Genomic DNA, 27,164 nt, shown 5'->3' with positions numbered 1-27,164 from the left:
GCTTGGGCTCCTCGGGGCTGAATAGGGAGCAGGAGTGGTGTGAGGGCCACTGAGGGCTCCGAGTGTCAGATGTGTGTGAGCAGTGGGGCAGGAGACCAGGCCAGCCGACTCGTCCTGGCAAACCCATCCTTTTCTCTGCAAAAGATGCAAACCAAGGCAAACAGAAAACCCCGATTCAGAACCCAGTGAAAACAATGAGAGAGACAGAGAGAGAGAATAGAGAGGCTCTGTAGGAATGAGGAGGGAGGGGGCTGTTGGGGTTGGAGAGAGGGACAGACAGATGGGGGGCGGCATGCATCAGGCATTCCAAGTCCGAAAGCCCAGGGCATGACGTGCCACGCTGATGCGAGAAGATGCGTTCACAGTTAATGTAAGGCATTCAGACTTCAGAAAGAAGTAAGACCAACCGGATTCTAGATGCAGATGTTGAAGATGGAGGGGGAGCGGGCGGGCGGGGGCAGTTGGGGAGGCGTGTTCAGCGTTTTTTAGGTTGATTTGTAACCAGTGCCAAAAAACCAATGGGTTTCGGTTCCCCAGGCGGGGAGTGGGGGTGGTGGTGGCGGGTTGGGAGATAGTCATTGGTGTATGAACACACAGACCACGTCATGGATGAACAAATGAATTTCATAGTGCATTTTGATTGGATGAGTTTTTCAGACGGCGTTGTGCCAATATACAGTTTAAAGAGCAGGCATGAAAAGAGACAAGACAAGAAACACAGTCATTATCCATTGCACGCAGGGCAAACCCACATCACCCCGCCACTCGTGGGCAGCAGCTGAGGCCCAGCGGGTCTCACGCTGTCTCCCCCTCAGCCCTGGGCACTTGCCCTCCCTCGGGTCTGGTTCCTCCTGCCTCCGACCAAGTGGGCTTACCTGGGAGGCAGGAAGGGATGACCGAGGGCTCCTGGCCTGGCAGGGCAGGCCTCCCCCACTCCAGGTTGGGAGTTGATCATTCTTAAAAGGGTCCAAATCCCCGCCCTCTATCTTTCCCTCCAGATGACTCTAATTCAAAGCCGGGGGGCTGGCTAACAAACTAAAAGTCCAAGTAATCCATGGTAACCATAGCAATAGCAATAACAATGCCACCGCATAGGAACTATTTATTTTCTGGTAGGTTCTGCGCCAAGCACTTCACGTGGACGGCTCTGACTTGTTAAAAGTTGCCCTTTCACCGGCCCCACAGGGCAGGCAGTCTTTATGTTTTGATTGGTTTGCTGCTCTGTCTCCAGCACCTACAATAACGATGGGCAGCCAGCAGGTGCATGGCACACGCTTACTGAACGCCTGAGTGAGTGTGAGGCTCACAAATTATCCCTACATCCAGGTCAAGGAGTGGAGACAGACCCCAGGCGGGCATGGCCTCTCCAGAGTAGAGTGCCAGGGGTGGGATGTGGGCAGGGGGACTTGTGTGTGGCTCCCCAGCCCTGCGAGCCTTCCGGGATGGAGAGCGGGCCGACCGATCCCTTTTGGCTGGGGGCTCGCGGGGGGACACCCAGGAACACTGATGTGCCCTCGGGAGTCACCAGCCCTGGTCCGTAAACCTAGGCAGGTGCCTCACTTCCCTGAGCACTGAGCCTCGGTTTCCTCACCCACAAAACGGTGGGCTCTGCCCCACTCGGGCCTATTGTCTGCTCCTTTCTGCCTGTTGTGAGCACCCCCTGGGTCCTGGGCCTTCTGGCTCCCTGCGGGCTGGGCTTGGCTTGGCCGGTGGGAGGTGGGGCAGGAGGCAGAGCGAGCAGAGGCAGGCCGGGGCATCTCTCCTCAGATGCCCTTTCCGGCTTTGGCGCTTCTCTGGTAGGGGCTCTGTTGCTCCAAGTTCACAGGTACCACCAGGTGGCCCCTTCCCCATCCAGCTCGGGTTCCCTGCTCACTTCAACACCTGGGCAGGTAACAGCGCCTCCCAGTGGCTGGGTTTGGGATGTCTTTATGAGTGGTCTTTGCTTTCCCGTTCCCATCGGTGGAACCCTCTGGGGGAGTTCTCTTATATGCTGAGCCATAGACTGATACCATGAGCTAGTCCATGCAAAATGCTTGGCACAGGGCCTGGCAGGCAGCAAATGCCCCTTTCTGCCGGCATCATTATTTTTATTGCTATTATTACAGGGTGTGTACCACACCTGGCCCTCGGCTCTGACACACTCTGCCCTTTTGCTCCCTCTTTGAGAATCTCCTACCCTCCCTCCAACCTCCCAAGGGCCCCCAAGCCTGGGCTCACTGGCAAGTGGCCAAGGAGGGGTCCTGAACAGGAGTTCTGGGGCCCTGGGTCTTTAAGAGAGGACGGGATAACGTGGGGCCAACCCAGAGAAGCCCACATGGGAACCCCTGCTCTGGGGACAGAGAAGGCTCTCGGGGTGGTGTCCCTTTGTTGGCTCCAGGACCACGGTCCCTCCTGCCCACGGACCCGAAGTTGTTCCTTCAGGCAGAACGCACTTGAAGCAGGTTCTGCCTGGGCCCCCAACACTGTGTGGGCTTTGGTGTGGGGCTCAGCTTTGGCTCCTCTAAGGGTCTCAGTTCTCTCCATGCACCCAGCCACAGGCCTTATTCTTAAGTCAATGATGCAGGGGAGCTTGCGCTACAGCACTGGCCCCGTGACCGTGGCTTTGGGCATCCCTGTCTTCTTGAATTGCCCTCCAGAGGGGACACCCTTGCCTCTGAGGGCCCTGCTTCTCCCCCTCTGCTCTTGGCCAAGTCCTGGCAAGAGCCAGCTATGCCTGTCAGGACCTGCTGCTTTTGGATGACCTCTTCCCTGTCTCCCCACTCCCCTCCCAGCCAGGAGTTACCCAGATAGAAGCCAGTGGGAAACTTACCCCAAACTCAGTCACGAGGATGTCGGTAATGCTGCCCAGAACAGTCACAAAGTCGAAGATGTTCCAGGCATCGCGGAAATAATTCTAGAACGGACCCACAGGACAGAGGTGCCAACACAGGGCTCCATGCCTGGCCCCCTTCATGGCCAGCCCGGGGCACAGCTGGCTGTCCGCTCAAGTGTCTGGGACAGTCTTGGTCATTTAAGTAGCAAAATGCTACTGAGGTGGCTCCTCTGAGTCCCCCTTACCCAGAACTCAAGGCTTGCCATTGGCTCACCTGGCCCCGGGGGGCCCAGCCTCTAGGTCCCTCTTGAGCTCTGCTGGGGAGAAGACCCTCAGAAGCAAGGATTATCACCCATTTTACATGAGGCAACAAGTTCAGAGAGTGAAGTTGCTCACCTGCCTGGCAGGTAAGCAGCATGGAAGTGAAGGGTGAGGATTTGACACCAACTGGGACTTTGAGTCCCGAGTCTATGTTCAGGACCCTACTGAATTCGGACTGTGTTTATAGCACCTTCCCAAAGGGAGCGGCCAGTAGGTTTACATCCCAGCTCTGCTACTGTCCGGCTGTGTGTCTAGGGCCTAGTGGCGTAAGGTCTCTGGGCTTCTACTTCCTCTGGAGAAGGGGAACAGTAACGAGGGTGCAGAGGCCTTCTAGGCACATGCCAAGCCACTCGTCTTGGCTCCCTAGTGATCAAATAAATGGGACCGTGTGTGTGTGTGTGTATAGTTCCAGTGGGTGGGCAGAGGCAATGCCAGTCGCTTCCGGGCCAGTGCGGGACTGCTGGAGCTCTCTGAGTCCTGGCAGCATTCCAGGCGGGGCTGCTCCGCATCTGGGTCCCTGAGGGTCAACAGGCAAAGAGCCTACCTGCTGAGTGTCAACGAAATCTTTGTTGACTGAAGCAACTGAGATGAGGAGGTTGTTTCTGGAGTTAACTTGGTATGTCCTGATTGGTACATCCCTGGGCTGGGTGTTGGCTCAACTGGGACATACAGGTGCAGCGCACTGTTGTTAGACTACTGAAATAGTCCACATGCTGTGAGCCCACACGGAGTAGGACTGACCGCTGCCTGGACCTAAGGGTCTGGCTTAGATGGCTCTCCCTTCATGGCTCCTTGGGCCTCACACTAAACACAGGCCTTCCCAGCATCCTCACAAATCAGAAGCTGGGGTGTTCTGAGCGCTCAGCTCCTCCCCGGGGCATCTGACCCAGTAGCAGCCCATCTGCCGCGCGGGGATGGGCCCAGGCTTAGGAGCTGTGCTTCTCAGGATCAAATTCTTTTAGCACAGTGGAGTTAAACGTCCTGGGTTGGACTCTGTGGGCCTTGGCGCCCTCTTCTGGGAGATAGGGGTACAACAGCAATCAGATAAAAGTCTGAGTCGGGGTTTTGGTATGTAGTAGGTGCTCAACAGATGGATATTGTTGTTTTGCAATTGCCTAAAAGCAATTCAGGTTCCACTGGCACTTGTAGTACTTTAGCAGGTACTGCTGGGACCCTGTTCATACCCCCTCATATTTTGACTGTGTACCTTCATTACTCCGCCCAGGGGCTTTCTCAGGCTGCGTATTTGCTGGGGGAATTAACAGCTCCCCTGAGAGCAGCCCTTCACTATGGCTGATGGGCACTGGAGGATAAATACCCCAGCTTCCTCCTCTGTGACTGGAATGAGACTCATGTGCTCTCTGCTGCCTCCTCGAGGTTCCCAGCAAAACGGAACCCAGTTGCCCGCTGGAAAATGGCTTCATTAAGACACCCAGTACTGTACCTTCGGCCTAACTCTCCATCTTCCCTGCCAAGTTCCCTGGGGTCATCTCTCAGATGAATTTTTTCCAGTCAGTCCTCGTCTCAGGTTCTGCTTCCGGGGGAGCCCAAACGAAGACAACTTCCCAGGTGCACAGCCACAGGCTTCAAGCCCCTGGATGACAAGGCTTCCCCTTATGGCCTAACTTTCACAGGGGAACTTGGGGCTTCATCCGAAACTGAAGGGGGAGGGACTGTGCAGGCCCCTGTGAGAACGTCAGGGGTGGGGAAGATGGAGCCCCAGCACTGGCTGAAGATTGATGAGGAATGGAAGCCGCCAGCCACAGCTGCGCTGGGCAGGGCCGCTGCTACTCTCATTTCGCAGATGTGGACACAGGAGCAAAGATCCCAAACGCCCTGTTGTGGCCACACAGCAGAAAGGGGCTGAGGCAGGGTTCGCACCCAGGTGTGGCTCCGTCAGAGCCCAAGCTCTTCCCCATCCGCATTCTGTGACCTGGCCCGGGGGCGTTCCCAGGACGGAAACGCTGACTTGGTGCCTCTGGCCCGTCTTCAGGCTGCTTCCCCTGCCTGGCTGGTGCTCGGTGCAGGGCCCGACAGCCTGGGCTGGACCCTGGGCTCCCTGGCAGCATTCATTAGAAATGCAGATTCAGGGGCTCCCGCCTGACCAAACGGATCAGAATCTCTGTGGGTGGGTCTGGGCATGACTCAATTTTAAAAAAATCTCCCCAAGTACTTCTGTTGGGTAGTGAAGCCGGGAGCCACTGGGCTGAGGGTGAAAGGCGGGGTGATGAGCGTTACTGCCACCCTTTCTAGCACTCGCCGTGCGCTCACTGCGCCCAGGCTGTGGTCTCAGCCCCCAGACACGCAGTGTTTGTGTTTAGGCTTTGCAAGAGCTCTGCTGAGAAGAAAGGCAGAGGTGCGCCCTTCTCGCCATGGACAGGTGAGGTGACGGAGCCTGGATGTGACTTAAATCCAGGTCTCTCTGGTGCCAAACCCAATGCCCTTTACCATTTTGGGACGCCAAGTGAGAGCTGGCTCCACTCCCCGAGGCCTAGGCTGAGACCCTGAGCTGCGGGTCCTTCTCTTAAGAGAAACAGGCTACTGGGGTCAAGAGAGAAGACATCCTGCCTCAAGTCTTAGCTTGGTCACTCACTGGGGACCTTCTTGAGGTCACTCCAACTTAATTCATTAAGCTCAGGCCTTCTTCACTTCTTTCTTTTTTTTGTGCCGTGACCTTCCTTGACCATATGGGAGAACCTTCTGAGGGTAAGCTTTATAAGTGCAGAAAATAAGATACCCAGGATTGCAAAGACACCTGTTCTATTGAAATATGATGATTAAATCCTGGATGGTGTGGCTCACTGGATTGAGAGCCAGCCTGAGAACCAAGGGGTCACAGGTTCGATTCCCAGTCAGGAAACATGCCTGTGTTGCGGTCCAGGTCCCCAGTAGGGGGCGAGCAAGAGGCAACCACACACTGATGTTTCCCTCTCTAAAAATAAATAAATATAATCTTTTAAAAAGTTAGAAAAAAAGAAATATGATGATCAAAATATTTTTAAATGGTGATCTAATGATGAATGCACTTCTTCATTAACACATTAAATAAATTCTAGCTGTAGATTTAATGACCACCAGCATTTTGAAGCAATGATGAGTGCAAACTGAATTTTGAGGTTCCTGCAACCTTTGTAATGCACTAGGAAGATGTCTGATTATTTTATCGGTGACACAGATTGTATTGTTAATACTGCAGGGGTTTGTTGCTTGCCTTCAAGGTGGAAGGGAATGCTAAAGTCCAGTTAGCAGCTGGCAGAATATAAAGATGTAATTTTTTTCACATGTAATTTCATAGACCCTCCTCCCCCAGTCTACAGAGCCCCGTGGGGACAGTGGTCTCAGGTTAAGACCACTGGCGTTACTGGGAGATGAAATCAAGTGAGTGTGTTCTAAGCTGCATTTAAAAGAAAGAAAAAGGGAATGGAATCTGGAAGAATAGACAGCTTCAGAATTCAGGGCACCCAATAAGAGTCAACACCGACTCCGTGAAACTCTCATTGCGGTGTGTAGGTGCGCGTCTGCCTGCCGGGCTGCACTGCAGCGTGGACTTCTCTCTGTGCACTGCAGGTAGAACAGTGCGGAGGCCGTGGGCTCGGCCCGTGTGGGTTCGGTTTCCTTGTTCCTAAAACAGATGACTCACTGGGTCATTTCGGGGAACGGCAGAGCGAGCCCGTGGCTCGCACACAGTAACAGTCAACGCGTGTCGGGCCCCACCGGTGTTACTCGGTGAGACCGTCTACATGGAGTCTGCAGGTGTTGGAGGGATGTTCCAGCCACCACTGGGGTTGGGGGCCGGGGGCCAGGCGGGCGGACCGCCGCCCAGCACCCCGCGCCCCTCCGGGCCGCCTCCCCGCCACCGCTGCGGCCCCAAGGCTGTACTCACCAGAATCCCGAAAGCCATGACTTTCAGCAGACACTCCAGAGAGAAGAGGGAGGTGAAGACGATGTTGAATACCCTCAGCGCATTTTCATAAGCCAGGGAGGCTCCGTAGAACTAGAGGAGGAAGAGGAAGGGCGCTGAACCCAGTGGCTGGCGGGGGCTGCGGAGCGGGCTGGGCGGCTGCCTTAGCCCAGGCGCCAGACTCGCACTTGGGGTCCCAGTTGACGCCCTCTGTTTTCCCAGATCTCTCTTTTTTCTTTTCAAAGATTTTATTTACTTATTTTTAGAGAGAGGAGGAGAGGCAGAGCAACATCAATGGACTGCCAGGTCCGCAGTCTGGATATGCGTCCCGACTGGGAATCGAACTGGTGGCTCTTCCCTTCGCCGGACAGTGTCCATCCAGCTGAGCTGTGCCAACCAGCCCCCAGGTCTGTCTTTTAATTCCCACCCGCACCCTCCCCAGACCCGTGTCTACAACACTTCCAAAGAGTTTCCCTGCCTCCCCTCCCAGGTGAGCGCCTGCCCCAGAGGCGACTGCTCTTCTGACTCCTTATGAAATATCCTTGACCAAACGACTTAATCAGACCTAACTGCCAGGTTACAGGAAGCGCGGCAGACGGAGGGAGAAGCCGCGGGAACCCCGGGAACCCAGGCACCCAGGGCTGGGTCCGTTTTCACTCGGCTTCTCTGGTTTCCTCCCAAAGCCGAGAGTGTGGAAAAAAAAAAGAAGGTGCGGACGGGGAGGGGCAGAGATTGAACAGACAAACACAGGAGGCCGCGTGCGGCCTTTTAGATCTTGGCTCAAAAAACAGCTTGCTGTAAAAGACATTTTGGGGACAATTCAATATGGATCTTAGAGAATTATCACTCATCTCGTCAAGCTTAAGAATCTGTAGGAAAATGTTCTCATTTTAAATACATGCACACTGAAGACCTTAATGGAGAAATGGCGTGGTGCGTGTAGTTTAGAACGCTTAGGAGACAGAGAAGAGCCCGCGGCAGGTGCCGCGGGCTGGCGAGGCCGGGGCGGGGCGGGGAGGGAGAGTGGGGAGTGAGCAGGCACAGGGTACGTTCTATGTTACATAGATTTCACCTCAGTTTTTAAAAATATTTTATTTATTTATTTATTTATTTTAGAAAGAGGGGAAGGGAAGGAGAAAGTAGGAGAGGAACATCAGTGTGTGGTTGCCTCTCATGTGTCCCCCACTGGGGACCTGGCCTGCAACCCAGGCATGTGCCCTGATTGGGAATCGAACCGGCAACCCTTTGCTTCACAGGCCCGTGCTCAATCCATGGAGCTACACCAGCCAGGGCTCACTTCAGTTTTTAAAAAATGAGGAAAAAGAGACAAAGGTAACAAAGTGTTCCAGATGGGTGACGACAGGCGGTGGAGCCTGGGCCGCAGGGTGCGGGTCGGAAGAGCGGCGTCCCAGGCCGGCCCAGACCCGCCGAGCCAGCCCCTGCCTTCAACAAGGTCCCCAGATGGACCAGCTCTCCCCCGTTTGTTTGAAACTCTCCATCATCATAACAATAAAAAAAAAGAACGTGCTTATGGAGAAGGGCTTTCTAGGGAAAACAGGCCCTGCTTTTTCACCAAACTTTTGCAGCTCAGTTTGGGAGTGTTTCTGAACCATGGAGAGACGTGCTCGTCTTTGCTCGAACTTTCTCCTCCGACCCTTCTCTCCCGCGGGGGGTGGAAGGCGCTGTTGCCAGCACCACCATTTTGTTGACAGGGAAACTGAGCCCTGAAGGTGCGGGCCACTGTGGGAGGCTCAACAGGGCCGAGCCGGACTCGAAGCCAGGCCTGTGTCTCCCCAGTGCGAGCTGGGAGGCTCTGCCTTTTCCCCCGAGGGGCTCCGCGGCCCCGAGGGTGCCTGTGCCTCTTCCCTCACTTCATTCATCAAACACTGACCACGGGCCCTTACTACCTCCGAGCCAGACCCTCACTGAACCTTAGGGATTCGGTGCCCCCGCGGGCTGTTGGGGGCACCGTCGGGCAGCCCACACTGACAGGAGGACTGCGAGATGACGCAGGGTGCTGGCCGAGATGGCGCCTGGGGCCGCCTTGGGAGATCAGGGAAGGCTTCCTGTAGGAAGGGCTGTGCGGCAACGCTGGAAGGAGCCAGCAGTCAGAGTGGTGGGAACCGTGTGTCAGGCAGCAGGGACAGCTGGAGCAAAGACTGGGTGGTAACAGTGTGGTCCGTCTGGAAGACTCACAGCAGATGGCTCCATTTTGCAGGCGTGAGGGGCAGAGATGCGGGGAGCGGGCTGGGTAACAGGGCCAGGGACTCACCTTCATCATGAGTACGATGGTGTTCAGGGCGATCATGGCCATGATGGTGTACTCAAAGGGCGGAGACACCACGAACTGCCACATTCGGTACTGGAAGCTCTGCTTGTTCTGGGGCATGTGTCTGGTCAGAGGTTTGGCGCTGATGGCGAAGTCGATGCAGGCCCTCTGTGCGAGAGAGACCAGTGGCGTGAGCACCAGAGGGGAAGAGGCCGGGCACTGAGCACCCTCCGTCCAGCTCGGCCCGGCTCTCCCGCACGTCCTGTCTCCAGCCAGGACCCCTGGGCCCCCACAAGCTTAGAGGCCCGTACTGCGATGGCTCTCTTCTCCCAACGGCTACGGCTCCTTGAGAGGTTACCATCTGTCAGAATTGGTGCTGACATGTCCCTCATTATCTCATGGGAACCCCTTAGCAAACATGGGAAGTGGGCACTATTAATAGCCCCACTTTGCAGATGAGGAAAATAGAGGCTCAGAGGTTAAGCCACTTGCCTGAGGTGGTACAGCTGTCAAGTGGGCCAAACCCAAATCTAAACTAAAGTTTCACTTTGAAGCCTAACCCTGCTTCCCTACTGTGCACTTTGCTGCTCCTCCTGGAGGCGGGGGAGAGAGAGGAGTCACAGTTACGATGTCTTGGGACCGACAGAGTAGAAGAGGACACATTCTAGACCCTCCGCCTGGACGAGGCTGGAAGGACAAAGGACGGAGTCTCTGCAATCTGGTGTCCTGAGTTGTCATTCACAAACAAACACACTCCCTGGGGGCACTGCACTTCCCTGCTTCACTGACATCACATGTGGACGTGTGCCTCATTCAGGCTAAAGAAATGTGAGCAGAGGTGACTTGTGTCACTTCTGGGCACAAGCCTCAAGAGGTGAGTGATGGTTTGCCATATATACTTTCTTTTTTATCTGAAGTGTCTCAGAGAGAACCAGGGTGACAATGACATAGAGCAAAGCAACTTGGACATGCAAGGTAAGCAAGAAACCACTCCCTTCATGGCCATCTGGCATGGAGATCCTGGGGATGCTAGTTGCTGCAGCACAACCTGGTCTAAACACACTATTACATACACCTGTCTGATGTTACTTTCCTCCGGAAACCACAGGAGGGGCTGCCCTGCAGACTGGGTTCTGCCTGGAGAATGCTGGGGTTTCTCTGTGTGCACGTATGTGAGGAAGCGGGCGTGGGGCGCGCCCATTTTCAGGTGGGGGATGCGGCTGGAAAGTGGCACCTCGTTTTTCTCCAGGCTGTATTCCTCCATCATCTTGTCCCCCTGCTCCTGGAAGGTGATGATGATCAAGGCCACAAAGATATTGACGAAGAAGAAGGGAAACACGACAAAGTAGACGACATAGAAGATGGACATCTCCATGCGGTACCCGGGGCTGGGACCCTGGTTCTCGAAGGTGGCGTCCACGGAGTGCTTGAGAACCCTTGGAGGGCCAGGGTGGGGACGGGAGGCAGGTGGGACAAGGGAACAGGAATGGAGAGCCATATTAAGAGAAAATGGACAAGAAATAAAAGTAACCCCCATTTTCTGACTTCAGTTACCATGGTTACTTTTCCCACCTCCTCAGTCTGTGAGGAGTGTTAACAACAACGTCAGTTACTTTTACCACCACGTCCTGTGAGCCTGTTACATGCCAGAAAAGATGTTCCACGGTTTATTTATTTTCCCAGCATCCCTCTTAGGGAGGTTTTTACTGGCTCCATTTTGCAGAGAAGGAAACTAAGGTTCAGCAAGTTACAGTGACTGGCTGAAGAGATTCCCCCACTCAGACGTGGCTGAGTTGAGATCTGAAAGCAGGTTTGCGCTGGTTTCAAATGGGAGTGAGTGGAGGCCATGGAGGCGGGTGTGTGTGTGTGTGTGTGTGTGTGTGTGTGTTTAGGCGCGGGGCGGGGGGCGGCAGTTCAGCAGGGACAATGGGGACGCGCCTGAGCGCACACGTGGACAGCTGCTCCGTCCGGGCGAAGGTTGCGCGCCGCTCCAGGGCGCTGTCTGAGGTGCTGCCGTTCGCGCTGTAGACACGAGATCTGTGCGCTCGTGATGACAACTTCCTGGCAGGTGGCCATAAACTGTCTTATTTGAGCAAAATCATTAAGAATATTGCAAACGATTTTCTGACAGATGGAAGTGAAGTCTGTTGAGGAAGGGGTATCTTTAAAATTTTCACTCGAAGGTGCCTTCTGGCCTAGCACTGACTGGCCCTGTGCGTGTGGGTACTTAGTGTGTGGGTGGGAGAGGAGCCACGTGCAGCTGGGCAAGCTCGCTGAGAGGAGGAGGCGGGAGAGGTGCTGTGGCATCTACCCGCTGTCGATGGGGCATTTCCAAGGCCTCCAGGGCAAGAATCTTAGGGTGAGGGCAGCGGGGCCAAAATCCTCAATAATCAGGGCAATTAGTATTTTACTGTGATAGTCTAATAAATCAGAATGAACACCCCCAAAGACCATGATGAACAACCTCTCAGACTTTTAAGCAGACAGGGTCCGACCCCAAACTCACACGGTTCGGCCCCACCCTCCTCGCCCCGGGCCCGGCCCTCTCCCTGAGAGACAGTGGTCCCACAGTCGGCCTTGGACGGCGCATGTCCACAGCCCCTCCGGAGGGTCTGCGTTCTCCAGCACAGAAAGGGTCACGGGGATGTGCCTGCCTGTGTACGGAGAGCCTTCAGTAAATTAGAAACAGCGCCCCCTCTGGGAGGTTCTGGGGATGCAGCGCCATCCACTGAGGGCCTGGTGATCTGGGCGAGGGCTGGATACCTGCCCCTACACGCCCAGCTGCAGGCGGAGGTCGATGGCCTGGTGGCAGCCTCTCGGGCCTCTACAGGGGACCCCATCTTGGGAAGTCAGGAGCAAGCCGCCCCTTTCCGGGGCTGTCCCAGCACTGGGCTCTCAGACCCTTTCCTCGCCTGCTCCCTGGGGCCCCCAGGCCCCTCCCGCGGGCCTCTGGCCAGGCCACTTACTGTGGCCAGCCTTCTCCCGTGGACACGGTGAAGAGGGTGAGCAGGGCCCACAGCACGTTGTCGTAGTGGAACTCATACTTCTTCCACTCTCGGTCCCGGGCCTTCACCTCATTCTTCTCATAGAGCAGGTACTTGCCTCTGTCACGGAAAGTGGGGCGTGAGTGGGAGGAGGAAGGGGCTCTGGGCTCTTGTGTTTGGCTCCTGCAGACGGGGGGAGGGGAAGATAGGCCCACCGGCCCACGCTGCCGCTCCTCAGCTGGAGGAGCAGCCACACCCCCACCCGCTTCTCCCCGGAGGGTACGTCTGTCCACATGGAGACAAACCCACAGATGATGCCTGTGACCTGCGGTCGCAGTGGTCTCCAGTGGGAGAGCTGACTCAGAGTCCTGTCTTCCCACCAGAAAACCAGGCTTAAGTGGGGAGCCTCAGATTTGGGGCGGTAGGAGCAGGGAGCGAGACAGGAACATTTCTGGGTTCACTGGGCCAAACGGGGTGATGGCTGGTGCTTTTCAGGGCAGGAATCGAAGCTGAGCTCCAGGCTCCCGCCTAATGCCCAGGATCCTCCCAGTTCTGGGAACCAGCGACCAAAATAACCGTAGGCTGTGAGTCGCCGCGCCAGCGACCACAGTGACGTGCACGAGCCCTGGGCTCCGCGGGAGGCTCAGCGCCTTCCCGAGCTCAGAGCTTCCCCTCGGGCAGGCGGCCCCAAACGCGGGGACTTGGGGTCCACAGCCCCTTGTCCACAGTTCCAAAGTCCAGAAACTTCTGAAAACCAAACACTTAACTCAGAGGTGGGCAAGTTAAAGCACACAGACCAAATACGGACCAGTTTCTGTACAGCCCACAAACTAAGAGTAGTTTTTGTTTTTTTTTTTAAATCTTCACTGGTAGACATTTTTTTCTTTACACTTAGAGAGAGGAAGGGGGAGAAAGAGAGAGAGAAACGTCAGTTGGATGCCTTCCACACACGCCCAGACCAGGCATTAAACCCGTAGCCCGAATTTGTGCTCTGACTGGGAATCGAACCTGCGACCTTTCAGTGATGCTCTGACCAACTGAACCACACTGGCCTGGGCTTTATATTTTTAAATGGTTGAAAACAAATCATTCGTGACAAATAAAAATTACATAAAATTCACATTTTAGTTTCCAGGACTGACTTTTATCAGAACACAGCCACGCCCATTCAATCACCTACTGTCTCTGGCTGCATTTGAACTGCGTGGCGGCACCGGACAGTCAAAACCGAGCCTGCCCGACCCACTCACAGCCCAAACACTTACTCTCTGGCCCTTGACAAAGTTTGCCCACCTCTGATCTCCTTTGTTTGGCAACAAAACTTCACCCAACTGGACTTGAGGCTCTTGACACTTGTTATTTATCCTAGTTGGTGCAAATAGCTACACGTCTCCTGCCAGAAATGCTGTGTTTCAGTGCAGGGCAGGGCTTCTCTGCACACAGCTGAGGGCGTTATGTCCCTTTATGGGGCAGGCACTCTATAACCTTTCTACAATCTTAAAATATTCTGATTTTTAAACACATCTGCCTGTAAAGGCTTCAAATAAGGAAATGTGGATGTGTGTTAACATCCCTCACTCGACAAAGCTGGTGACAGAAAAGTGAAGCAACCAGTTTACGGCTCATCCCAAACTGGTGGAGAGACTTAAACTCCCAAATGGTTTCCCCTTCTGCTCCAGATTCAAGCTGGATGCAATCGGGTCACTCCCCACGCCCACTGAGGCAGCCCCCCGACACAAGACTGGTGCCTCTGCTCCCTGCACCCACCCCAGTGGGGGCCCCTGGGAGAGGGGAGACCCACCGACAGTCCTTCTCAAACTCCTTGGACTCATCGGTGCAGTGGAAGAACTTCCCCTTGAACAGCTGCACGGCCACCACAGCAAAGATGAACATGAACAGCATGTAGACAATGAGGATGTTGAAGACGTTCTTGAGAGAATTCACCACACAGTCAAACACAGCCTGATGGGCGGGGTTGAGAGAGGGCGTGAGGGGCTGGGCCTGCCTGGCCTCCGCCTCCAGCAGCCCACCACACCAGAGCATTGTCACTGTCTCCACTTTACAGACCAGGGCATGAGCCACGTTGAGGCCACGCAGTTCTGAGAAGCACGTGCTGGGCCAACCCAGTCCCGAGTCTGTGTACCTGAAACGCCTGGCCCCGAGCCCTGGGAAGGGCAGACACAGCCCCGAGTCTCTCTTTGGGACGAGAAGGAAGGCCCTCAGTGGGGTAATTTCCTTTACTTTTGTGTCTCTGCCTCACACCACTCCCTGTCCCCCAACACCTGGAGCTCTGCTCTCCTCCCTTTTGTCAGCTGAGCAGCTGGGGGCACTCTCTGCACCTGAGAGGTGACTTCCTGTGCCCAGGAGATTCTGTCCTGGGCAAGATGGAACCCTCCGTCGACCCCCGGAGAAGGTGCGGGTCCCGGTCCGGAATGTACCCCACCCCGCTCTGTGTCTTACTGCACTGGGTGCTAACCGTGAGTGGGTATCCAGGATCCCCGAACCTGCTGGAGTTAGAGGCTAACTCTGCCAGCTTTCCCCAGGGGGACAGTGTGCATTCACGGGGCTTTCAAAGGGGACTGTGACCCAGGAAATGGCAAAGAACCATTGACCTGGATATTGCTGGAATTCCACTTTCACATCCCAAACGCAGCCCAATTGCATCTCTTTTCACATTCCTCAGCACACTGGCATTCATATCAATACTTCCAAAATCAAGAGCAGGGTGCACACCCCTGGTGAGAGCAGACGTGTTCTTAGGTCCCGTAGGAGGTAGGAGCCCAGCACTAAGGACCACTGAGTCATGTGGTAACAAAGTTATCCCCAGTCCAATTCTCTTTCAGTCCTTTTCAGTGAAGAGGAAGAAAGTCTTCCTCAGCTGCTACTATGTTAATTAACGCCAAACATCGACACTTCTCCTTTTAACCAAGGCAGAACAGCATCCCGGCTGCACTCCTTTGTCGGGCTGTGTTTGGCTAGGTTTCGATGGCATTTTCTTACTTTTTCCTTTTAAATGGATATTTAATTTTAATTTCTGCTAGCAGTGGGTTCTCGTTTTCCAATTTGAGAAACTGGAGATAGCATTTTCTTTTAAAATAGATCCACTTAAGTACAAAACAGTGATTTAAAGAAACATTAAATAAGAGATAAAGCCCTAAGTGGAGCAAACATTGAAAAGGTGTGTTCCAATGACCACATTTCATTTCATTCCTTCATTTTTGGAATCAACTTTTGGGCAGTGCTGTTTCATATTTTGAAACAGGAGATTGGAGCCTAGAACAGGTGGATGAAAAGTCAAAGGTTATGTGGGACCAGAAACCTAGTGCACTGCTTCCCAGACTAGGGTTGTACCCTGTTTTATTCACGTGGTGCCTCCATGTGAATTAGGAAAAGGGATTCCGATCTTGCAGGAGACATTTCCTCTAATGGAAAATTGTCATAATATGTAGGTTTTGTTAGGTGCACTTTACTGCCATCTGCTGGAAACTTGTGGTGATACACACATGTCCATCTATTCTCAGGATGGCTATGATGTTATCAGCCCCTCTTTCAACGCAGTATTCTTGAGCAGTGGGCAACCTGCTCAACTGTACACAGCAACCCGGCAGGGCCTCCCGCGTGCCCCAATCTCACCTTGAGCTTTGGCAACCGCTTGATGGTCTTAAGAGGTCGTAGCACCCGGAGGACACGGAGAGATTTGATTGTGTTGATGTCCTTTCCTTTGCTATTGCCACTGTGGAAGGATGTTGGGGTGGGGAGGAGGGGAGAGAGGGAGCGGAGGTCAGGCTGGGTGGTGGGCGGCCCACAGGTCCGCAGGACCCCCACCCTTGGAGTCTGGGGTGAGCCTGGCACAGCCCGTCCTTGCTGGGGAAAAGGGCCCAGCTCCCCGTCTGGGCTTGGGAGCCCGCCTGCAGACAGCCTTTTGTGGCTCTAGGTCAGGGTGTGTTGAAGTCCCTCCACCATCTCTCTGGGTCCCAGCAGCTGGCTGCCCCCTGTGTTCTCCCTTTGGAGGGGCCCTTGGCGAGCTTTCACAAAATAAGATTTTTTTCACCCTTCCAACACGATTCAGGAAATGCTTAAGGCGGCCCTTGAACCAACACATCCCTGCACCCACCCACCGCTATTTCCAGAGTCCCCAGGAGTGGAAAGAACCAGAGCGTCAGGTGCCTTCTTCTTCTAGAGGCTCTCTGCCCACCTTTGTCAGACCGTGGCATGGAGGTTCGCGCACAGGGTGTGGGGCTTAGCAGTGCAGGCCCTGGGGCGCCATGGCACCCTTAGCCAGCCGGGATTCTGGCCCCCAAGAGGAGGGCATTGGGTGTGGCCATTGAGGCTTGTGGTGAATGGTACATACCACCCACCCAGTCGCCCAAGCCAGAAACCCACGATCACGTGCAACTTCCTGTCCTCCACCCTCAGAGGGTTGCTCTCTAAAACATCTCCGTCACCTGTCCCTGGCTTAGCTGGACCCCCTTACCCATCTCCCAACTTCCCCCTCCACTCCCTGACTCTTCCTGCATCTTTGCTGCACTCAATGGCCAAAGCCAATGACTACGTCTGTCTCCCACTCAGAATCCTTCTGGAGCATCCGATTCCTCGAAGTGTGCCATTCCAGGCTCTGTGAAACCTAACCCAGCTTACCTGGACCTTTGCATTCCCACCGACTGCTGCACACCCCAAACCCCAGGCACTCTTCTGCCGCGGTCTGCTTTTGCACAGACTGTCCCCACTGCTGGAGATGCCCTCCCTGCACTTCCCCATCACAGGCGTACATGGCCCTTCATCCGACGGCCTCCCTGACTGCCTCTGGCTTCTGCCAGACCCGAATGCTGTTTCGGATTCATCTTTCTGTTTTTGCTTTTGGCTTCAGACACAAAAACCTCTCAAAGGCTTAAACCATGATTTATTCGTCTATGTGTTCATTTCCCCTTTAATCCTGGTTTTTGTCCCAGCGCCCAGCAAACACCTGGTCTGCGGTCTCAGGACACATGTGAGTGGATTCAGATCAGAGGTCTTTGGCAGGGGTGTCGGCCTCCTAGCAACCACCGTCCGACAGTTACCTCCCGCATCTCGGACAGAGCCCTTCCGGAGACCCCCGCCACGGAATGTCTGGGCACCCAGGTGCAGACACAATCCTCCACACCATTTGCTTTTTTAGAGCTCCCTCTCTCGTTCTTTTTTTCAGGGAATAAAGAGGAGAACCGGACATTAGCTATGCTCCAGGATTCAGCAGCCTGAACATGTGTTTTCTCTTTCCAACCAAAGTCATTATTATCTCAAGGCTGTGCCCCCACAGTCTGAGACACAGTTTAGGAGAGTCACTGAGATCATTTCAGACAGAACAGGGACACAGTTAAATAATCGGATCATGCAGAAAAATAGCTGTTCCTTCTTCAAGCATCTTTCAGGTCTCCTGCTTTGGTCAGAGAGAAAGCCTCCAGTTTGTGCTCTAGGTCCACGAATGCCTTCCTGTCGCTCGCAGGCGGCTTTTCGAACAAGGAGCCCAGCCTGAATGCAACAACGTGCGATGCAGCTGTTTCATTCCAGCTGGATTTGCGTCTGCAGCTGTGGTTCTGTCTGATGTTAATAACGCTAGTTGTGCCCTGGCTGGTGTGGCTCAGCGGACTGAGCACGGGCTTGCAAACCAAAGGTCCCGATTCCATTCCCAGTCAGGGCACATGCCTGGGTTGCAGGCCAGGTCCCCAGTAGGGGGTGTGCAAGAGGCAACCACACACTGATGTTCCTCTCCTCCTTCTCTCTCTCTTACCCTCTCTCTAAAAATAAATAAATAAATCATAAAAAAAGCTAGTTGTAAGGGGATGATATAAAGTTTCTTGGCAAAAGTTTAGACTTTTGTTTGGAGGAAAAAATGTCAAGCATCTGAATATCTAAGTGCGTAAGTGCATGTGGAACTGGCTAAGATCTTGATGTGCTGAATGACTGATGGTTGGGAACACACTTCCCGGGGTACATCCACTCATCTGAAAACAACTCCGTAGCCAATGTAGAGGTCTCTTCCTCAGGAGACACTATGCTCCCTAGAAAGGCTGAGAAACAATCCTCTTACTGGGGCTCTGAGGGAAGTGTTTCCAGCAGTTTGGCATCTGAGAATGCAGGTGTAGCTTGATCAAGGTGCCCTGACAGAAAACAACCAGATTTTGGAACCACTCTGCACAGAGTGTAAACACTCCTGGGGGAGGGGGCCCTGTTTCCTCTCAGACTGCAAGTCCAGCTGTTTGGATTGTCCATCCTTCTTCCATCGGGGAGGGGCGCTGTCATTCCTCCGGCATCTACTACCCAGATCAACTGCCTTATTGAAATTAGACCCCGGGGAGGGTCCCCCCACCCACTCTGTTCTCCTCTAAGAACTGAGTTAATGGTGGTCATGGTGGGAGGCAGTGGCCAAGACCCCTCAGGGTGCCTCCTCTTCGGGGAGCAGGCTGAGGGGGGGCTCTGGTCACTGCAAGCGACAGGACAGCAAGGACGCGGGGCCGTGGAAACAGGCCCAGAACCAACGCAGCTGCACCAGGGCACGGAGAACGAGACAGACGAGGGAGGGAGAGAGAGAGAGAGACTGAGACTTTACCGTGCGCTGCTCCTGGCGAGGTGGCGTCGGAAGGAGAGACAGATCGTAAGCGGCCTCAGAAGGAAGAACACAGAACACGCACATACACGCACACACGACCGGGCTCCCCTGCCCCACCTGCACACCAGGAGGGGCTGCCTCGGGCTCACAGCTCCAGCTGATGTCCATCCTTCCAGCTGGAAGCCCTGGTTCAGTCCCCTGCCCTTGGCAGCCCCTGGCATTGCCCAAGAACACCGAGAAAGCCAAATCTCCAAGTAGCAGGACAGTCAGAAGGTCACCAGTTACCACTGAAGGTCACTGCCAAGAGCTGGAGAAACGGCTTTTCTCCAGAGGTTCTGGTGCTGGAGGGTTTCAGAGGGCCTTGAAGGCTACGAGCTTTGTGGCTGGGAACCCTGGGTTTAAATACCAGCTCTGCTCCTAATTACTGTCCTCGTCAGTAAAACAGGCCTTTGGGACTCTGATGGTCAGTGACCAAGAGCTGTGGTCTTGGCTTCATCCCCTAAGTTATGAAGAAGGGTCAGTGGTGAGTTCCAACCTGGGCAACATTCAGGGAAACTCTCAAGAGCCCCTCTGAGAAGATGTGGGCCCGGGAAAGCTTTGGGGCTCAGGGAAAGTGGACTCGGCCACCAGCCGAATGGGGGAGTCCCAGTGCCAGCAGGTGCTCTACGGAATTTCCCACCCGGCCCCCCTCTTGAAGTGAGTGCTGTTTTAAAAAAAACTTGCTCCCACGGGGTTTTCCATCCCCTACCCTTCCCCAGGAGCTCAGTGGTTCTCAAAGCGTCTGGGAATTACTGCCCACGCAGAATTGTGTGGATTCTCCTCGACAGATTATTAAGGGGATCATTCAGTGACAGTGGTTTTTACTTAATAAGCTGACTTTAAGAGTAATATGTGACTGTTCTAAACGTCTCTGCATCTCCCTGCGGGAAGGTGACGCCATTATGCCCATTTTCCTGACGAGGACACTGAGGCCCAGGAGGGAGATGACCTGCCCAGGCCACGTGGGCGGGAAGCAGCAGACTGAAATTTAAACCCAGGTGTGTACGTCTTGCGCTCCAGTTTTCTCTCTGTTTCATCACACGCAAGAAAAACAATGCCTTCAAGGGGAGAGGGCTGCTTTTGAGAATGGGGATAAAAAACGGGACAGTCTGAGGGCTCCTTCCTTGGCTTCCTGGCAGCTCAGCTCCTGAGCATGCAGGAGTGGCTGGATCAAGGTGCTCCACCAGCTGTGCCGGGCGGCCTCTAGGGAGGAGTGGCAGCACCAGATGGACTCTTGGCAGTGAGGGCAGGATTGTGATCTGCCAGCTGCTGAGAGATGTCAGTTGGCCACCCCGATGTGTGGGCACAGAGCATGATGTTACGTGTGATGGCTCATGACATGGGGCATTAATGGTGGTCACATGGACATGGCACATGGTCAGTGGGTGGAGCAGGACACACACACACAGATACTTGGGCGAGGTGCAGGAGGGGTGGAAACTGTCAGGAGAGCGTCGGCACATCCCTTGGAGGACCACAGGGATTATTTCTCATGTCCGAGACGGGACCACAATCACAGCACCGGAGTAGAATCCTTGCCTCCACCCCAAAGGCCGGAACAGCAAGATTCCTTTCAACAAGGAAGGGAACAGCCTCACGCAACTCTTCCCCTGGATTTCTAGGGCCTGCCGGGCCCTCCAGGACCGCAGGCTGGCTGGGCCACCAAGTCTGATTGTGCCAACTTCTGAAAGCCTTCGTGATCGGGGCCGGGAGACAGGCAGCGGCCCTGAACCTGCCAGCAGAACTCAACTTCGTGATCTCGCTGGACTCATTCCCCCCAGAACTCAGTTCCCGCATCTACAAAATGGGAACACTAAGAGCTTCCCACATGACTTATGCTGTTGTGAAGACCACATAAATGGAGCCTATATCATTATCACCAAGTCGACTTTCTCAATTTCATGGGGGAAACTGAGGCACAGAGGGGCTAAGAGACTCGCAAATCTAGCGAGAAACTGGACAGATTTGATTTGCAGGAAACTTTTTCTAAAATAATGAGGGTAACCCAGCACCTGTGTGGGGTCCTCAGCCTTGTGTGTAATGTGACAGGCACCCAGGATAGAGAAGAAGCAAAGGGCTGTGGGGCTGGGTGCTCAGGCTGAGACCCACTGAGCGCACTCTACTCCTGCCTAATTGACAGCTGTCTGGTAACAGAAAAGACAGTAAGCAAGTCCTCGTAGGGCAAGAGACCTTCTCAGGCAAAAAAGGTCAGCAACCTGCAAGCAGGGGAAGATTCTAAAGCTTTTCTGGGGTAAAAAGTGACAGTCTGAGAGCTCCTTCTTTAGCTTCCTGGCAGTCTGCCACTGTAGGCATGCAGGAGTGGCTTGATCAAGGTGCTCAACCAGCTGTGGGGTCTTGCAGCCCTGACCTGGAGGAGGAGCAGCAGCACCGGATGGGTCCTTGGCAGTAGGGTGGGGGGTGCATGTCTGGTTTGGGGCCTCCAGGTCTATCCCATCCCTGTGCCCATCGTAAAAGGTGCTTCTGTTATTGTCAGCTCTTCCACAGCCCCAGGAGAGTCCCTGGCACTTGTTGAGATTGCACTGGCAACATCTGGCTCCCCCCACTTCCTGTGATATCTGCAAGCTCACTGAGGCTCACAGGATGGCGTTACATCTCTGTCCAGACCCTTTCCTTGCATAGAATTAAAAAAAAAAATCTAGCCCTGGCTGGAGTGGATTGAGTGCTGGCCTACAAACCAAAGGTCACCAGTTCGATTCCCTATAGGGCACATGCCTGGGTTGTAGGCCAGGGCCCCACGTGTGGGCGCATAAGAGGCAACCTATCGCTCTATCTCTCACACATCAGTGTTTTTCTCCCTCTTACTCCCTCCCTTCCCCTCTCTCTAAAAATAAATAAAATCTTTAAAGTTAAAAAAAATCTAAATAGGGATTTTCAAGGTTATACACTAGCTGGCTCTATGCCTGGAGTGACTTCATGAAGCCAGTTTAAAAGGTTGATTCTACAATGTTGCCAAATTTCTGCAGGCTCATTTAGAATGCCTTTCTATAACTTTATACAGAAAAAGAAAACTCAAAAATTAGAAAAAAAATCTGCTCCCCGTGGCAGATTCTTTTGCAGCGCAGTCATGCTGCTGATTGGCTGTCGATGGAAAAATAACTTTGTCTTTGCAGATCAGGTGTGCTTAAAGTGGACCCTAATTATGGGTCTGGCAAAAGCTCTGCGGTTGAGAGGCTTGTTTTGGGGTCTTTGAAGGTCCCCTTCCCCAAGCTGTGAGGGTCACAGTGAGGGACGGGGGTGGGACAGGACAACAGGAGCCCCTCCTCAGAGCCGAAGCATCAGCTTCGACAGAGACGGGGGAGGCCAGGGGGAGCTGAGCAGGCATTGCAGCATCGACTGGGCCGCACCCGCTGGTGGCCACGGGGGCCAAACCCACCACCCAGGGCACGGCTGGCAACACGGGGGTTGTGTGTGAGCTGATGGATGTGACTGACAGGGTCCCCTGCAAGTACCCTTCCCCCCACCATACGAGCCCCAGAGCTGCCAGGCAGAGGTCATCCTGGAGGGCGTGAGGGAGTGTGGGGGGTGCCCACCTGAGCTGCCCCCACCTGCTCATGAAGACCACGCCCCACGCACGAGAAGGAGGGGCCGGGTCTCTGGATGCCAGAGCACTTGGTGGGCAGTCCGCCTTCTCCCGGCCGTGCTCAGGTAGGCAGAGGGTGAGGCACCCAGAGTTGGGGGAGGGAGGAGGAGGAAGAGAGGTGAAGGGGAGGAGAGGGAGGTGGGTGCGGCCGAGGCTCACACACCAGGTGGGTGGAATGGACCAAGAAAAACGGACAGAAAGTGAAAACAGGAAGAAAGAGAGAGTAAGGAGAAAGAAAAAGAAAAAGAGGAAAAGGGAGGGAGGGAGAGAAGGGGGGAGAGGAAAAAAACAGAGAGAGAAAGCAGTAAACATACAGAAAAGATAGAAAATGGGAGGGATGGAGAAAAAGGAGTACAAAGGAGAGAGGCGAGGGGGAGACAGAGGGGAAGGAAGCAGAGAGAAGGAGAGAGGGAGGGAGCAGGGGAGGGAAGGGGATTTGAGAAAGTTTCACTCCAGGCTGACACCGTGAAGTGTCTGGCTCCCCCACATTTAAACATTCTCAGGGCCCACCTGGTGCCCTGTAGGAGCTGCTCAGGTAGCTGATGGAGGGAGTGTATTTCACTGCACTCTCACGCACCCTGTATATCATCTTTAAAAATTTGTTTTCCCTGAAGAAACTGGTGCTAAATTGATGGGAAACAAGTTGTATCTGATTTGTATTTTACATTTCTCCAATGAGATTGGATTTTTTAAAAATTTTTATTACTTGTCAGCACTCTGTAAAATTTCTGTTTGAATCTTCGTTCATTTTTACCTCGCAAGGGTCAATGTCTTATTGATTTGTGGTGGCTTTTTCTATATTAAGGACTCTGACTTCTTGTCTTATTTGTGCTAATTCCCCTAATTGCTGTGTATTTTACTTTGCTTACTTTTATTACCATTATTTTCACCTACAGAACATCTTAGTGATAGTGTAGCCAAACCCTGACTTTTAAAACAATGTCTTCCATTGCTCTAATACTCAAATAAATAATTACTTAGAAAAGGGGAAGGGCCCTGACTGCCGTGGCTCAATTCGGTTGAGTGTTGTCCCACAAAGCAAAAGGTCGCTGGTTCGATTCCCGGTCAGGGCACATGCCTGGGTTGTGGGTTTGATCCTCAGTTGGGGATGTGTGAGAGGCAACCAGTTGATGTTTCTCTCTCTCTCTTTCTCCCTTCCCCTCTCTCTACAAGTAAAGAAATAAAATCTTTGAAAGAGAGGAAGGGAAAGAGGAGGGAGAAAGGAAGAAAGAGAAAGAGAAAGGAAGGGAGTGTAGAGAGAAAGAGAGCAGAGGGAGAAAGATGAGGAGAAAGTAGAGATCAAGAAAAATGGGGGTGGGGGGGTTTGGCCAGAGGGCAGGGGAGATATAATCGCCCTCAGGACCCTCACGGCACCTCCGCACCAGCTCAGAGGCTCCACAACTCTGAGGATTTCTTGCTCTGCGAACACAACTTGACCTCATTGCATTCCCGGGGAGGAATCTGAGAGGGGCCCCTTCAGGCCTCAAACTGGACATGGGCCATCACTTTGGCCCTCGTGACAAACCAAGCCCTCGTTTTTAGCCAGGGGGCCATTCGGGACGCCCCTTCAGACCTGCTGAGAAGGGAGCCAGGGGCCAGGGCACAAGGGGAGTCCCTGACTGGCTGCTGTAGGGGCGACAGAGGCCACAGGGCCTCTGAGACGCTTCTTTCTGGGAATGAGCCACTGTGATGGGCACAGACGGGGCCTCAAGAAGATGTGTTTCTGGGTTAGGGGCTGGTTAGGTACTTCCATCCTGACCCGAACGCCTACACCTTGAGGAATTCACGCTACGTTTGTGTCCAGGGCCTTAAGACCTAGTGGGTGCTCAGCCCTTGGGCGCCACCTTGGAGTTGCCTGAGGATGCATGGTCCTTCATCGAGGCCCCGTGTCCTAGGGTGACCAGGAGAAGCAAGGGACACACAGGGGAGTCACCAAGTCTGTGACTACAGGGCCGTCGGGCACGGGGTGGGGGTCCGAATTCTCATGCATGTTCGTCTGTTAATTGTCTTTTTAGGGGCTCCCCAAAGAGACAGCGGTTTGGTGGGGCTCACAGAGCAGAAGGAACATGAGATGTCCTGGCAGGGCTAGTCTACAGACAGCAGCACAGCGGGGGCCATGACGTGAGGAGGCGGGAGGCGGGGTCCCTCCTCCTTCTTCCTCCGTGGTGGACGTCATGCAAAAGCCAATCGAAGCTCTTCCCAGTGGCATGCGGCGCTCCCCATCTCCCCACCATGGGAACACGTCCCCTGACCCAGTGGCTGGCCCCAGGCTGGGGAGGGGACTGAAGGGGCAGGTGGAGGCCTCGAGAAAAGACTTACGTGAAGGCAAAGGCCACCAGGGCCCCACTGACCACTATGAAGTCAAGAATGTTCCAGAGGTCTCGGAAGTAGGCGCCCTGGTGCAGGACGAGCCCCAGGTCGATCATCTGTGGGGTGGGAGAGACAGTACTCAGGTCCGCGACCCTGCCCTGGGGGGTGGCCCCACCCCTCTAGCCTCTGAAGCAGAGGCACCAGGAAGGGGCACGGGTGGCAATGGGATCACTTCATCCTGCAGAGATGGGACAGAGGCCGAGGACTTGGGGAGGAGCCCTCACCCAATAAGAGCTGGCTCCTCGCCATCTCGTGAAAAGTAGCTCTGGCTTGCTGGTTCGTAGGCCCAGACCTTGGGGTCCCTTTTGTCTCCTTTTTGTCTTACGCCCCACATTGGGTCCACCAGCAATCCTCGTTGGTTCGGCCTTCCAAATCTTCCAAAAATCTACCTACTTCTTGCCACCTTATCTGCTACCACCCTGGTCTGACAAGCCAGTGCAATCATCTGCTGCTTGTTCTCTTGGCTCCCATCCACCCTCCTTCTGCTGCTCTGAACCCTCCACGGCTCCCATCCACTCCGCCCTCTCCCTCCAAGTCTGTCCTCTCCACAGACATCAGAGGGCACCTGTGAGCACGAGTCCAGTCACGACCCCCTGCTCCGAAGCTCTGTGGCTTCCACTCACCTGGGGTAAAAGCTAAAGGCCTCCTGTGGCCAACAAATCCCTGAATGACCTGTCCCTGGCACCTCCCTGCCCTCGTTTTCTCCACTCTCCTTGTTCAGTCTTTCCGATCACACCAGCCTCCTTGCTGCTCTGCAAACATACCAAGCATTTCTAATGCCCTCCTGTGCCAGGGTGCCATTCTGGAGGGCGCAGAATCCCCTGGCACTCACCTTGATCACCATCTCAAAGGTAAAGACGCCTGTAAAAACGTAGTCAAAATATCGCAGCACCTGCAGGGAATAAGAGCAAGGGGGCAGTGGGTTATTGGCTTGCTACAGCACAACCCATGTGAACCCAGTGATGGACCACTGGGGTGTGCGGCCCTTAGCAAAGTCCCCAAGGAGAAGAGTCTCCACCCAGAGGAAGCAACTCAGCTGCCCTGCAGCGTTGGGCCGGGCACGTTCTGCCCAAGGGCCCCTCCCACCTTGTCTCATAATATAGATTTGTACGTGTGAAAGAAATTGTCCAGCAGATGGCAGCAAAGTTCTACAAAATTACTGTTAGACTGGTTTGCTTACCAAAGGGAAGGGCGCCTTTTTTATTTGCCAAAGCCAGGTGGTTTCTGCCTGGAGGAACAATGTCCTGCAGCCTGGGCCCTCTCCAGGCCACATCATAACACGTCTCTGGTGTGACACTATTGTGAAGATGTAATTGGGTAGGCGCAGTGCCTAGCAGGTGGTTAAGCACAGGTGGTGGGAAACCCCATCAAATTCAGGTTCAAGTAAGGGCTGATAATTACAGAGCACCACCACCAGAGGGCGACCGAACACCCCGAGTCAGGTCAGAGACTGCTCAGAACCCTCTGTGGCTCCCACCTCACTCCGGGTAGAAAGCAAAGTTCTCCCATGGCCCCCAAAGCCCTGCACAATCTGCCTGGTCATCTCCCTGTCCTCACCTTCTCCCACTCTGCCCCTCACTGGCTCAAATCCTGTTATCTTGGATGTCCTTGCCTCAGGGCCTTCGCACAGCCTGTTCCCTCTGTCTGAAATGCTCTTTTCCACATCCCACCAGGCTCCCTCTCCCTCCTCCACTGTAGCTTGGTTCAAATGTCACTTTCTCAGTGAGGCCCCTCTGATTGCCTGTTTAAAATGCCACTTCCTGGCACTTGTAACCTTCTTTACCTAGTCTCTCCTCCACCGTCCCCTCCCACTTACCGTTTCCCGACAGTTATTAATAATCTCATTGTCTATCTTCCCCACCCCAATGTCAGCCCTTTGAGAGCAGGGATGTTTGTCTGTCCCTGTGGTACCTCCCACTCCTAGTACGGGGCCAGGCATATAGTATGTGCTCAAGAAGTGTTTTCTGAAGGAAAGCATGAATAGCGGGAGCTGCACTGGGTCCTGCGGGAGCTGGCCTCTGTGATCTGTGTGGTCGCTACTCATATTCCCATCACGTGTGGTGCGTGAAGGGACATCGGGGACCAGCGTGGCCAGGGACTGACTTTGTGGAGCAGGCAGCAGGCACGAGGGGCTGGGAGGATCTGGGTAGGCAGAGGCGGTGATGGAGGGAGAGCATTTCCGGTGTGTGGAGCAGAGCGGACAGCATGGCCAAAGGCTTGGTGCTCTGTGAGCTCTTGGGAAGGTAGGGACCATCTCATACCCTGTCATTCCCTGATGTTTACT

At 54.2% G+C, this 27,164-nt stretch overlaps 1 protein-coding gene across 2 annotated transcripts in view; it reads right to left on the bottom strand.

The window, feature by feature from the left end:
* Positions 1 to 27,164, bottom strand: part of CACNA1A (calcium voltage-gated channel subunit alpha1 A) — a 200,112-nt gene that overhangs the window by 24,697 nt on the left and 148,251 nt on the right. For both annotated transcript variants that reach the window (XM_037145780.2, XM_037145779.2), the window contains exons 23-31: positions 25,713 to 25,772; positions 24,830 to 24,936; positions 15,921 to 16,020; positions 14,089 to 14,249; positions 12,270 to 12,407; positions 10,538 to 10,739; positions 9,307 to 9,471; positions 7,017 to 7,127; positions 2,810 to 2,893 (exon numbers count right to left, since the gene is read on the bottom strand). In XM_037145780.2, the coding sequence (XP_037001675.2) occupies positions 2,810 to 2,893; positions 7,017 to 7,127; positions 9,307 to 9,471; positions 10,538 to 10,739; positions 12,270 to 12,407; positions 14,089 to 14,249; positions 15,921 to 16,020; positions 24,830 to 24,936; positions 25,713 to 25,772 (1,128 nt within the window). The remainder of the gene's footprint in view (positions 1 to 2,809; positions 2,894 to 7,016; positions 7,128 to 9,306; positions 9,472 to 10,537; positions 10,740 to 12,269; positions 12,408 to 14,088; positions 14,250 to 15,920; positions 16,021 to 24,829; positions 24,937 to 25,712; positions 25,773 to 27,164) is intronic.

Source organism: Artibeus jamaicensis, unplaced genomic scaffold, assembly GCF_021234435.1.
Source record: "Artibeus jamaicensis isolate MK-2021 breed Jamaican fruit bat unplaced genomic scaffold, CSHL_Jam_final contig_3290, whole genome shotgun sequence".
NCBI classification, from domain to species: Eukaryota; Metazoa; Chordata; class Mammalia; order Chiroptera; family Phyllostomidae; genus Artibeus; species Artibeus jamaicensis.
The sequence above is the reverse complement of the archived record's forward strand: the minus strand, read 5'-3'. Positions and strand labels throughout refer to the sequence as shown.